This window comes from Trachemys scripta, chromosome 2 (assembly GCF_013100865.1).
Source record: "Trachemys scripta elegans isolate TJP31775 chromosome 2, CAS_Tse_1.0, whole genome shotgun sequence".
In the NCBI taxonomy this organism is placed as follows: domain Eukaryota; kingdom Metazoa; phylum Chordata; order Testudines; family Emydidae; genus Trachemys; species Trachemys scripta.
The window spans coordinates 216,096,059-216,110,802 of record NC_048299.1 but is presented as its reverse complement, the minus strand read 5'-3'; the positions used below and the strand labels follow the sequence as shown (position 1 = coordinate 216,110,802).

The window sequence follows — 14,744 nt, the reverse complement described above, 5'->3', positions numbered from 1 at the left end:
CAGGCCACATTTGTCAGTTTTAAGCATCCATCACTTTAATAACTATTGAATGGATTTTCTTTGAGTTTGTTTAGTGCGACCAGATACCCGATATTATGGACTTTTGTCTTATATGGCAACTACTACTCCCCCTCTCCCCTCCTGATTTTTCATGCTTGCTATCTGGTCACCCTAGTCACTATGGGATCAAACCAAGTCAAGTCTGAAGAACGCTGATTCAGTAAGTGTAAAATGATGAACACTGGAAGTCAGCAAGACTGTCCTGAACTGCAGGGAAGGAGTTCCAAGTGTAATGGGAGTGACATGAAAGAAGGCATGATGAGGAGATGGGAGAAGGAGATAAGAAGAGGCACTCAGACATGAGGGCCGGTAGGTCGGGAACTAGAGAAAAAATAAAACCTGAAGTGTAGAGGCAAAGGCAGAGTTATGCAGAACCCTGAAGGGTGAGAAGTCTGAATTTGACATGGAAGATGAAGGGAAGCCAGTGAAGGCTAAACAGGGATGAAAGCATCACTCTGAGCAGGAAGATTATTTTAGTGCCAGCATTTTGAACTGACTGGCCTCATGTAAGGAGACAAGCAGGAGGAAAAGTTGTCAAAGTCAGAAACAGAAGGAGATGAAAGAAGAGATTTTAGAGATGATGTAAGGAAGAACTGACAGTAACTGGTAGCAGTTACCCCTGGATTTGAGGGAAGGAATTGGGCAGGTAGAAGGTGGCAAGGGAAAGAGGAATCAAAACCAACTCTAAGGTTTCGAGTCTGTGTTGGGAGGATAATGGAGTTTTGAATGGAGAAAGCAGGGAGAGGACACCGTTTAGAGGGAAAAGATGAGTAATAAAGATCAGTGGCAAAGAACAGCAATAAAAAATGCAATGCCATTTTGGTTAATGTTTTGGGGAAATTATTATTATTTTTTAATTAAGTGAATTTGTGCTGGGGAAAGGTACCAGACTGATTTGAAAGTACTGGAGACAAATTATAAAATTGTATCAGGTTGTTGTTAGGTAATATGCAGCACATTATTTGTTTTGTTGGGTAAATGACTTGAGATGTGGTTTGTCCAGTACTTATAGGCAATTACCCTTGTAAATGGGAAATGCAAATGGCTAGCGTTTCATTTTCTCGTTATGGAGAAATAGAAAATCCTTGGGCAGCCTTGCTGAGTTTATATTGATATTCAATTTAAATGAACCCAAAATCAATAGTTAATTTGTAGCTAAAAACTTAAAAAAGTTATGAAATTTCTAAAACCCATATTATGAATATTTTTTACTTGCTGCATCCATCTTAGCAAAGATGGTGTCCCTGCAAATACAACAACAGCAATAGTGTACCACCACTTTTAGCAGGGCTGAACTAATGCCCTGTTTTGAGCATATTCTCAACAATATACACAGTAGACATGATTCTCCACTACCTTGCACCTTGTGTAGCCATTTACAACTGGCCAGAGTGAGTGTTAGGGCTGGCTCCAGCATTTTTGCTGCCCCAAGCGGCGAAGGAAAAAAAAAAAAGATTGAGCTGCCGTCGAAGTGCTGCCGAAGAGGACGAGAGGGAGTGAAGGACCCACCACCGAATTGCCGCTGAATTCCCGGACGTGCTGCCCCAACAACAAATGGACTGACACCCCTTTCTATTGGCCGCCCCAGGCACCTGCTTCCTTCATTGGTGCCTGGAGCTGGCCCTGTTTACATATCAGAATGGCAGTATTTTACTCTTCCTTGGCACAGTTGTAAATGACTGCCCAGTAGAGAATCGGGTCCTGAGAGTCAAATTCATACCTGACGCAACTCCACTAACATCAGGCATTCATTTTCCTATTGCACCAATGTTTGGCATTTATGTCACATGGGGTTCCCAAGAGTGATACTGCGGCTCATGCAAATACTGTTTTCAGATTAGGTGGGTCTCAATTCCACCTGCTCAATCCTAATTTATGTAACACCTTAATCAGTGTGGGTGTTACTTAAATTGCATACTATTCTAGAGAATGGGGAAAAGGGCAGGGGGTTGAGGGGAAATGAGTTTGTATCTTTGTCCTTCCCAACATTTTGATGGCCTGTGCTGTGTAGTAGGTCAAAACAGATGATCTAATAGTTCTTTCTGGATTTAAAATCTATGAAAAAAATGCCTCAGTTTCAATCTAGATTGCTTTTGGGGAAAATGACATACCTCCTAAAGGTATTAGTTTGTTTACATCTTTTGGAACTAGTTGATTGTCACTGACTAAGTGTGGGATGACCCTTCTATACAGTGAGCCACTAATTCCTTGCATTCCTACTATCTCATCTCAAATGCAATCTGCCTGAACTATAACATACATAAGGTCTAGTTCAGGGCCTATGATGCCAGATCATAGCTGCACCATCATCCTGTTAATGTCAAGGAAATTCTATAAAGATGTGATACATTAAATGATTTTTCCAACTGTGCCACTATAAAAGCCCAGAAATTTGTTTCTTTGTTCTTTTTAATTGTTGTATGTGTTTCTTCTGCTCCACTTATAAAAATTCATGGTGTCAACAGAAATGTGGATAACCTCTGATGTCCTTCAAAAGATCCGTACTAAAGTTATACATTGCCATTTTACAGAGAATAGCTCAAATCTGGTTTGAGCAACAACTACTCATTGCCCAGATCCTGAACTGCAGCTACAAAGCATTTTGTGCAACTTAGGAATGTGTGACATCAGCCTTATTTCAAGCTGTCTTGGTGTTCCCCGCTCCTCGGTCAATGTGTGCCTTTTGGTTGCTTTAACTAGCACCAGTTGACAGTGTTTTAGGGGGCAGTTGCAGCAGCCAAGCACCACAGGAGCATAGGGATAAACTGACCACATCCCTTGGCCTCTGGGAGAGAAGGGGTTTTGTCAGAACTACCACATTGGCTCTGTGCTGGGAGGGATTGTCTTGTGGCTGGTTACACTGGCTTTTAGCTTTGCACTGGAGGGGTGGGTATGAACAGCTCACAAAGCAACCCAGGTTACGTCCCTTCAGGTTTAATAAAAATTTGTTATAATGTAAGCGACACATACTTGACAAAAGCTCCTTTTCAGACATCCCAATTGCTACTTCTGTCCAGGTGTCTCCATCATCCTGATCTTCAGCTAGCCAGCAGTCTACAGCCAGACAAATCTCCTGGTCAGAGGTAGGGGCCATTCTTTCAAGTCTCACCTCCTCTAGGTACCAGCTAGGGTCATTTCCACTGTTGTCATGACCAATGCGGATTTTATAAAGTTGCCCAATACCTTTGAGATTAATCTGTAACAGCAAAAACAGGAGAGTCTGTTATAACATTGCCTTGTATTAGTTCATCTTGTGCCGATAACTGTGCTTATAAATTGAGTACACAATTAATGTGTGGCCGTGGGTTTGTGCCTCTTGGAAGATGAGGTCTTACCCCATACTGAATGAGACTGTGAGAGTGGTAACACATGTCAAGCACTATCTGTCACAATCAGGGTCCAGACACCCCAAGGGGAGAACAGGGGGTCTGAACCCCAAAGAGTAAGAAAGACCCTGATTGTCACGGTACCTAATTGCACAAGTAAGTCAATTGACTGCAGTGGTGTATGGTATTTTCAGAATGAATAAGGGGATCGGACAATCTGGTCTATTTTTTTGGGTCTCCAGAGACCATCTCTTTTTGTGGCTGAGGATTCAAAGTTTCTTTTTCAAAATAAAACTATATAAATATTTAAATAAAAAGGCATTTTCCTATCACTGCTGCATCAGAAGGTACATTTTGCAAGGCACTTTGTCGGCAGGGCACTTTTAACTATTTCTACAACTCATCAGTCTTCAGTGGACCCTTTTATCTTAATCTTGTATTTTTATGTGCTTTGGTGTCAGGGGTTAGCTGTTTCTGCTGTGCTGATACCCACAATATAGGGAATTTAAACAGTAAAACACAACCATTATGCCTCACAGAATATTGCAATATTGAAATAAGAGCCACTTTGTCTGGGGCTGCAGGAGAAGTTTGCTGAGCAATGCAGAAGGCAGCAACCTAAACATAAAAAGCAGGGTTAAGCACTTTAGTGTCTCTTATCTTCTGTGATGGCTGTGACAGCCGTTGATATGGAGAAAAATCACAGAGATCTGTCTGACAGAAAAATACCTGGTTTTCTTTCCCCGTCATACCAAACTGATAGCGTTCAGAATAAAGGCTGGTTAGGGCAAACCAGTTAAGATAAACATAATCCTATTAGTCAGAATCACTAAAAATGATGAGGGCTACGTTTTATCTTAAAGGCGCAGCCAGCGCAACAGAGGACAGTGTAATGGTCCACTACCCCAGCGCTCCTAGAAGCATTATTCATCAGGCAGACATAATGCCCTCCAGGAGTATAATGGGATGGTTGCCACTTCACTATCTCTTCACAGGATGCAGGTTGTGCTTCCTTCCTACATGGGGCCAGCTCTGCGGATGTGGGCAGAATAGGGTCATGTCCCTTTCACTCTCCCTCTTGAGAGCTTTGAATTGTCAGTGACACTAGGCTGGCATACCCTAGTGCTTCCTGGGCACAAGGACTACAGTTGGGCCTGGACACAGCTCAGGGGCTCAAGGATGGGGGAAAGATTCCTGAATCCTCTTCCACCTCTCTTGTATTACAGAGCCAAGCCAGGCACAATTAAAGTCATGTATGGCTTCTATGACATTCTGACATGTGCGGTGATGGCATTATGTATGACACTAAATCTATACATATGGCTGAAGTTAGCAGTGTGCCCACATTAGCATCATATGTTTTACTTGCAGCAGAGAGCTATGGCATTTGAAAGTGGGTGGCCAAAACTGACACAGATATGGGATATGGTGCTGATACTGAGAGCCAGTGGATGGCAGCAGGCAAATCACACAATCTGACACAAAGGAAGTGCAGGGTATAAATTGAGCTGGGTCTAACAAGGTTGCAAATCTTTAATCCAGCCTCTAAAATGCAGACTCCTAAGGTGAGGGAGTATTATAAACATATTTAACAAAGTGTCTGAGTTCTGACATTTTGTTGTGAAGTATGTAAATTGCATTGTTAGTCAGGGACAGACCTAGCACTTTTTGGAGACCATTTTAAGTCCTGGGCAATGCCTGTTACCTGTGGTGCAGTATTATTAGAGGGAATAAAACAGGTTCAATTCTACAGCTCCGGTACCAGGCTTGAACTCTGGCTCATCTGCTGCATCAAACTCTGAGGCAGGTGTGAGCTCCATCTCTAAACATGATACTCCCATGACTCTCATTCTCCTCACTGGAGATGCCTTTGGAGTTGGAGTCACTGATACCAAACCACTAAAATGCCCATTACTGATATGCTTTTCAAACAACTGAAGCAGTGAACTGACTGTGAACCAATTGGAACTGTTATTGAGAAAGAATGCAATAACTATTATTGCTACCTTTGTGTAGGGCCCCAGAAGAACAAAGCCATGCCTTTGTTACTGATATTTAACTTTATCTATAGTGCTATTCATATCCCAGAATCAATGTTAAATTGAGAGTTTTGTTCAAAGGCAAGGTTAGCGTGGGAGACAGAGTTCTGAACTGGACCACTGTGGAAAGCTGTATATTGTGATTCCATTTGGGCAGACCAATAGCACAGTGGGGTAGGGAAGACTGGGGAGAACGGGTGGGGGCAGCTTGGAAAGCTGACCAAGGGAAAGAAAAATGGCCAATGTGAAAGAGAGACTAGTAAGGGAGCAGGGAAATGATGGTGCCTTCATCTTGATGGGGGGACTGGACTCTTCCCCATTACTGAACAGTCAGACAGACAAGATGAAAAGGTGGTTCAAGGCAAATGAAGGCTGGGAAGAGCTCTGTGCAGAAAGGAGAGCTCAGGGCTGTCAAAAGCATGAGGTGAAGATCCTGGAAGTGACTGTTTCAGTCTGATTCCACTAAAGCTCTATTTAGCTTCTCAGATGAATGTTTCTGCTCATATGTGCTGGAAATAGGGGTGCTCGGGATGCTACTGCACCCCCCTGACTTGAAGTGATTTCTATCATATACAGGGTTTACAGTTTTGTTCAGTTGCTCTCAGCAATTATAAAAATTGTTCCAGCACTCCCGTTTCTGTGCCTTTGTAGTGCTCGCAGAACTCCCTGACATTCCGAGTACAACATAAGGGGGCACAACTTCACTGAAGTCAAACTGCATCCACGCATGCCAACTGTGAATTTGACCTGTAGAGTTAAAAAGCAAACAAATGGATTTGACTTGACAAAACAGCAGAGAACATCTCTATCCAATCTATTCAGAAAGGACTGGAGGTGTTGGAATTGTTGCATGCAAGACCTAATGAACACACACAGCATGTTTCTAAAATCAAGTTTCTAAAATTGAAAGGTTTGTTAAAGAGTAAAAGTCATGTAAAATACAGAGCAGTGTCACTTTAAAAATGTGATTAATATTCTTTTCACATTCAGTGAGTGGATTATTAAAGTGCATTCTTGTGCCAAGAAATTCATGTTCATTTTTTGCTGGAAACTAAGGCAGGAATGCTAATGACAGACAGCAAAGCAGGTATGTATGATGTTCTGAAAGGACATACAAAAACTTTACAAGTTTAGTCCATCTGTTGTTGTAGTTTGGGGTGGGATCAATTTATCTTGCTGTTAGATCAGATCTCACATTGGTCTCACAGCAGTACTGACTTACTAAAATGTTGCTGTTTGCCAACTGGAATGCTGTCAAACGTATGTCAGATTTAGCTCTTGGAGTGCAATGCAGATGAAAATGCTCTCACAATCACACTGTACTGCTAACCATTGTTTTTTTCCATCTTAAGGACTGCATCTTGAAGTTGTTCCTTCATTTCCAAGGTTGACTAAATTATCTTGAACTACCTCACAAATCAAATGCAAACTGGCATTTACAAATCTACTTTCACGCCCAGAACATTTTGTAAGTTGTTGTGCAGAAAAGTTGACTTGTTTCCCTGGTAACTAAAATGCTCATAAAAATTCTTCTAGTCTCTTTCTATTATGGTACAATGGCTGCAAAAGTAACAATCAGTTTTTATGTGGCGCTTGTCTTTCTGGCATAGCTGCAACAAAGGGTCTCAGGGAGCAGAAAGGATGGATCTTGTGATTAAAGCCCAAGATTTTAAAAATGGGAAGGAGGAGGATCCGGGGAACTACAGCCCAGTCAGCTTCACCTCAGTCCCTAGAAAAATCATGGAGCAGGTCCTCAAGGAATCAATTTTGAAGCACTTCGAGGAGAGGAAAGTGAGCAGAAATAGTCAGCATGGATTCACCAAGGGCAAGTCATGCCTGACTAACCTAATTGCCTTCTATGAAGAGATAACTGGCTCTGTGGATGAGGGGAAAGCAGTGGACATGTTATTCCTTGACTTGAGCAAAGCTTTTGATACGGTCTCCCACAGTATTCTTGCCAGCAAGTTAAAGAGGTATGGGCTGGATGAATGGACTATAAGGTGGATAGAAAGCTGGCTTGATCATCGGGCTCAATGGGTAGTGATCAATGGCTCCATGTTTAGTTGGCAGCTGGTATCAAGCGGCGTGCCTCAAGGGTCGGTCCTGGGGCCAGTTTTGTTCAATATCTTCATTAATGACCTGGAGGATGGCGTGGATTGCACTCTCAGCAAGTTTGCAGATGCCACTAAACTGGGAGAAGTGGTAGATACACTGGAGGGTAGGGATAGGATACAGAGGGACCTAGACAAATTAGAGGATTGGGCCAAAAGAAATCTGATGATGTTCAACAAGGACAAGTGCAAAGTCTTGCACTTAGGATGGAAAAATCCCATGCACTGCTACAGACTAGGGACCGAGTGGCTAGGCAGCAGTTTTGCAGAAAAGGACCTAGGGGTTACAGTGGATGAGAAGCTGGATATGAGTCAACAGTGTGCCCTTGTTGCCAAGAAGGCTAACGGCATTTTGGGGTGTATAAGTAGGGGCACTGCCAGCAGATCGAGGCACGTGATCGTTCCCCTCTATTCTGGAGTACTGTGTCCAGTTTTGGGCCCCACACTACTAGAAGGATGTGGAAAAATCGGAAAGAGTCCAGCGGAGGGCAACAAAAATGGTTAGGAGTCTGGAGCACATGACTTACGAAAAGAGACTGAGGGAACTGGGGTTATTTAATCTGCAGAAGAGAACAATGAGGGGTGATTTGATAGCTGCTTTCAACTACCTGAAAGGGGGTTCCAAAGAGGAAGGATCTAGACTGTTTTCAGTGATACCAGATGACAGAACAAAGAGTAACGGTCTCAAGTTGCAGTGGGAAAGGTTTAGGTTGGATATTAGGAAAAACTTTTTCAATAGGAGGGTGGTGAAGCACTGGAATGGGTTACCTAGGGAGGTGGTGGAATCTCTTTCTTTGAGATTTTTAAGATCAGGCTTGACAAAGCCCTGACTGGGATGATTTAGTTGGTCTTGGTCCTGCTTTGAGCAGAGAGTTGGACTAGATGACCTCCTGAGATCCCTTCCAACCCTGATATTCTATGATTCTATGACTGGGAGATAGACACCCAGGGTTCTATTCCTAGTTCTGATCTAGACTTTCTAGGCAAGAATTCACAATCCCTCATGCCTTGGTTTTCCAACCGAGTAGGCTAATAATACTTACCAACCTCACATGGATACTGTGACACTTCCTTCATACACTTTGAGATTCTCAGGGGGAAGGCATGATGCAAGCGCAAGGTATTCTTATCTGTTAATATTAAATATGCAGCTTGTTTGAATTTCACTGGGGTCAAGTCTGATTTTCACATAGTTTGAATGACAGAATAGGAATAATGTATGGTTGCTCTCTCATTTGACTTCTGCAAAGCAAGTGTTATAGCTCAGGGATAATGTGACATCATTTACAGGTTTCCAGTCTCCCTCTGACATGTACATAGCACCCCTGTTGACACCAATGGCCTGGCATTTGGTGATTTAGGCTGTAGGGTTGGCAAAATGACTGAGCTATAAGAACTCTTCTCCCAAAAGCAGAACCAAATCATTATAGAGGTTCAAAAGCCACTTGGTTAAACAGTACTAAAAATGTGATTGCAAGCCCTCTCTTCTTGTGATATCTCCAGTCTGGATTCTAGTAGTTTGGATTTGGATCTAGAGCAAAATTTCCCCACAATTTAGTAAGTAAGGATTTTTGTTTGTTTGTACGTATCTGGGATTTTGGTGTGCCCATAATAGCCAAGTATGGATCTAGATCAAGATCTAAACTTTCACAAAGATCAAGGTTGCTCAGATCCGGGGTTAGAGGTTCCACTTTCTGGGCTAAATATCCTGAACCAATCAGATCCTCCAAACTTTGTAGGGATTGTCTATCAGTAGCTACCATAACAGGTGCCACAGAATCTCCCCCCATAGAGTAATGTCAAAGTCTTTATCTACAGCTCATGTATTTATTTCAATTTTGAAACATTCTTAAGCATAGACTGCCAATTGTGTGGATTTGTGCCAAGCTGTGTGATGAGTGCTGAAGGTGACAGGAAGTTTAACCTAATGCAGTCACTGCTCTTGCAAGACATACCATAAGCACTTACCAACCTTAACAACATCGCTGTCAGTACAATGACAATAGAAATCCATTCTCTTTATAATATTTTTCTTCAGCATTACATGTCATAAGTGCATTTACTCATCCATCAGTGTCAACATTCATTACATTTTAACAATATTTTTAGTACAACTATGTACTATGCATGGAAATGATGGACAGTACTTCTGCACAGTCCCAAATTACCAAATTTTCAAATATAAGTGCCTCATTTGCACCTACAATATAATACATGTGCAAATGGCTAATGGATGTATGCAAATACATAGTCTGCATACATAATTCATTTTTGTTCCATACAAATGCAAATTTCTCTTGTTAGTGACTTGTATTAATCTTGGGCCAAATTCTGTTCCCATTGAAGTCAATGGAAGCTTTGCCATTGGCTCAGTGTGAGTAGCTTTGGCCCTATATTTATGATAGTGAAACTTACTGAAATTGCTTATACCTGAAAACTTGACCCTAAACCTTACCTGAGACCTTACTTTATGAATAAAGGTTAATTTATCCTAAGAGGATGCAAGGACGTTATTTATCAAATACTATACCTTTTATATTTTAAAAGGATCTACATGGTTACTGGTACACAAGTAGTATTCTCACTGAAGTCACTTGGGCCTGTTCTCATTTAGTTGAGGGCAGAACTGATTCCATAACATTTAAGCAACTGAAAGCAAAATGAACTAACTCTCATTTCAACAGGAATATGTTCAGTAGCAAAGTACTTCAATATAAGGATGGATGGACGGACAGTACATGTGAAAATTCCTTTTGGATAGGAGAGCCATGTTCAGCTTCTCCGATCTACTCTCTGGTGGGGAGAAGGATAAGACTACAGAAAGTTCTCTGTAATTAAATACAGGCATTTTGCAAAGAGTTAGCACAGGACAACATTCGGATGAGTCAACACTCCAGGACAAATTCATCCCTTGTATAACTCCACTGAAATCCCTAATACAACTAATAGAGTCTATGCTCGACAGGCAGCTGATGAATTTCCCATAAGGCTACATCATCAACAGAATGGCAGAGAAGTCATATGTAATGGCTAGATTCCCAAAAGTAATAGAAATCATTGACTGTGCTAATTTACCTTCTGTGGCACCTGCAGATAATGAAGAAATCTATGGGAATAGAAAACATTTCCACATTGCGAGCATGCAGCTGGTATGCAATGCCTGAAATATTATAGCTACTGTACCAAATCTTGTTCCTAAAATTAGTTCAGATAACAGATACTTAGAATAACTGTCACCATATTGCAGCCGCACATTTCAGCATTGTCTGGTTTCCTCTTGCTGCCCTCCCATCCTCTATCCAGCCTGTCATTAATCCAAGAGAACTCCCATTCATTTGCTCCCTGTATAGGCTGTCAGTATCCAGATTTCCATCCACCAGAAATGGACAGACTCTATTCGTTATCCAACAAACTAGAAAGAATGTCTCTCTAGTACCCAGTACACATTGGCTATGGCAAGGGCAGGCTTTTTGATTCCTCCAAGTACAGCCAATAGAAGAAAGTTGTCTCAAGAATGACACTACTGGAGATACTGTTTTGATTTTAAACTACAATGAGTCATGCTGATATTGAAGGGGGTGTCCAGAGAATTAGTTTGGTATCGAATACTACGATATTGGTCATTGGGCAGACGCTCAGCCCCAGCACACCAGTTATGGGGATGTTTCCCCTTAAGGCTTGGGAATTCTGGGAAGTAGAGTTCCCCAAGTGGCCCTGGGAGTCTTCAGATGAAATGGGTTCACCGGAAGGAGTATATCACCAGGAAGGGGACTAAAGGATCATGAGGTGACTCTGGAAGAAGTAGCTGGAGGTCAATATGTGGGAATAGAAGGATTGGGGCTCTCCACAGTGGCTAAGCAGGTGGCCTGTGAACATTGCCTGCGAGGACCTTACCTGAAAGAGCAGATAAGATAGGCTGTACAGAAGCCTAGAAGAGGTCAGGCCAGGTAGAATAACACACACAACTCTACCTATTCTTTCAGCACACATGACCATGCCATGGCCATCAACATAGCCCAATGCTTGAACAAGATCATCTTGTGGCTTAAGAACAGCTGGTTGAAGCTGAACTTGAGAAAGACAGAGGTGATGTTGGTGGGCAGAGAAATATATTTTGCATCTTGGCTACAAACTCTTCAATCTCCTTTGGTTGAAGGCACACACCCACAGTTGGGTCAATTCAGTCCATAATTTGGGAGCACTCATGGATTCCTCACTGATGCTAAGCTCTCACATAGCAGCATCTGCAAGTAATGCTTTCTGTCATCTCCAATTTGCTAGTAGACTGCATCCCATCTTGGCCTCAGTTATACATACCTTTGTCACCTCCCATCTTGACTACAGCAATGCAATATATCTGGACATGAAGCTATCAGCCCTTAGGAAACTCCAGCTACCACTGAACACTGCCGTGCATTTCCTCAGCAACAAAGGCTATCACAAGTACATCAAAACTGTCTTCCATTCTGCGATGGAATGCTAAACTGTATTATAACATGTGTAACATACCTTACCTGAGCTGGTTAACAGTCATACCTGTAAGTGCATTAAAGTATCTTAAAGGGAACACATCTCTTGTATCACTCTCCATGATGGAAGCTCTGTAGCCAGTCCAAATCTGGTACAGAAGCCTGACCTGCTAGTAGCAGCCCTGCAATCTACCATGCACAAGGAGTGCATGACATGGTGTCAGAAGTAAAGGTAGCCTAACTAGTACCAGAGGATAACAGAAACAGAAGGTGACAGTAACAAAGGTTGCAAACCAAAGAAAAGAAAAAAGCAATAAAGGTTGTAGGATTGATCTCATCAATATGCCCCTCTTCAATGCTCCAGAGACCTCCACTTTGACAGACCTTCAGAATGGACAGACTAGAAGCAGCATTTTGCATTTCTATTGAAACTCCATCAGGAAACTGGAGAAATATTGGTATTGTATTTAATTTTCATGCTACGGGGAAGCAGGTAGAGCATATCTTTAAATCCTTTGCCTTTACCAACAACAATCACTGTGGAAGAGTTCTGGCTATTTTGATATATATTTCATACGTCGGAGAAATGTGGTTTATGAAAGGGCATGTTTTCACAGAGAATTCAAGAACCAAGGGAATCTGTTGAAGCTTTTATAAGAACTGTGATTTGGGGACTATAAAATTTGAAAATATGAGAGATAGATTGGTTATTGGGTTTACAGACAAAAGTATTTCAAAGCAGCTACAATTAAAAACAGGTTTAACCCAACACACAGCTACCCAGATAACAAAGCAGATTGAGCTACTGAAGCAGCAAAAGAAAAGGCCAGAGCCACTTGAAAAACCTTAAAAAACAGAAACTAGTTTAGAAGCAGTAAACAGACACAGCATGATTGCTAAAAGTAATTATAATAAAACCCCTGAGGCATTGAGGGACAAGTCCCAGGCTAACTGCAAAACCTTTCAGACTAAATACACAAGAAGTGGAAAAAATCATAGTCCAAGAAATGAGTGTTGAGCCAAAGGTGCAAGAAGTAGTAAATGCACAAAATATGGACATTTTGCTATTTGCCGCACTAAGGCAGTCAGGGTACTGATTACTGCAGATAATCAAGAACCATTGTTTCTGGGATCTATCATATGGGATGAGGGAGAGCCTGCCTGGAGAGTTAAACTGAATATTCATGTCAAGTATCAGGGGGTAGCCATGTTAGTCTGTATCTACAAAAACAACAAGGAGTCTGGTGGCACCTTAAGGACTAACAGATTTATTTGGGCATAAGCTTTTGTGGGTAAAAACCCCACTTCTTCAGATGCATGGAATATTCATGGAAAGTCTATTGACTTTAAAATTGATTCAGGAGCTGAGTCATATCAGAACTGACATATAAACACCTTCAACCCCTCCCAGAGCTGAAGTCACTTGACACAGTCCCAACTATCTATGGAAGTATTCTGAACTGCATGGGCCAGGTCACCACATGCACTAATTAAAAGACAAAAGCTTTGCATTCAGAGTGTATGTGATCAAAGGATCAAAGCCCACCAACATTCTCAGCCACAGAGTAATAGTCATGATTGGCCTAGTGAGAATAGTGGAAGAAATCAAATGGAATATTTGATGACACTGGACCTTTTAATAACCTTACAAATAATACAAATACAATACAAATAACCTTAACAGGCAATATAACTCTCAGGATTCCTATCCCTTTGCTTCATAAAGTGGATGCCTAGTAAAAGAGAAAGGAACAGATTTTGCCAATTATTGGCATAATTGAGAAAATCTCTGAGCCAACAACATGGTTCTGGTTATAATGAAAAATGGAAAAGTACCTGTATGACTCTTAAAATGCCTAATGAAACAGCTGTGAGAGAAAAATATACCCTCCCGACACTGGATAAATTCCTTCCCAACACAAAAGGAGCTACAGTATACTCCACGCTGGATGCTTCGAGAGCATTCTGGCACCAAAGAGAGTGCTAAATTGACTACATTTATCATACCCTTTGGAAGATTTTGCTTTCAAAGATTACATTTTGGAATTACCAGTGCACCTGAAATTTTCCAAAGAAAGATGGGAGAGCTGTTAATGAACACAAATGGAGTTTAGTTTTCATAGACGATATTTTGATATATGGGTCATTGATGGAAGAACACAACAAGCCCTCAACAAAGTCCTAAGCTTAATCAGTCAGTCCGGACTAAAGCTAAACAAGGAAATGTGCATTTTCTGCTTACATCAAATCAAGTTTTTGGGACAGACAATAAACGAAGATGGAATCAGTCCTCACCCTGAAAAAATAAAAGCAATTTGAAAATTGACTACACCAAACAAATCTACCAAAACTGAGATACGTACTGCAGATGATGAATTACTTTGGTTGGTACCTACAAGATCTTTCTACAGTCACAAAACCACTCAGTGAAGTGTTAAAGTCCAACACATCTTGGCTAGGGGACCAAATCAAGAAATTGCCTTCAAAAAAGGTAAGAGTCATTATCTCAGCGGCTCCAATTCTCAACTAATATGATGTGAACAAACCCACAATGGTCTGTGTGGATGTAAGCAGCTATGGCAAAGTGGTACATTGGATTTCAGTGGAATCCTGTTGCATTTTGCTCTTGCACAATCACAGAAGCAGAAAAATTATATGCACAGATTGAAAAGGAGTGCCTGGCAAGTATATGGGCATGTGAGAACTTGTACAGATATCTATGTAGACTGGATTCATTTA

At 41.5% G+C, this 14,744-nt stretch overlaps 1 protein-coding gene across 1 annotated transcript in view; it reads right to left on the bottom strand.

Annotated features, from left to right (window-relative positions):
* RP1 (RP1 axonemal microtubule associated) overlaps nt 1–14,744 on the bottom strand; it is a 258,679-nt gene that overhangs the window by 139,629 nt on the left and 104,306 nt on the right. The window contains 1 exon segment of the mRNA XM_034759443.1: nt 3,031–3,256. Within this exon segment, the coding sequence (XP_034615334.1) occupies nt 3,031–3,256 (226 nt within the window).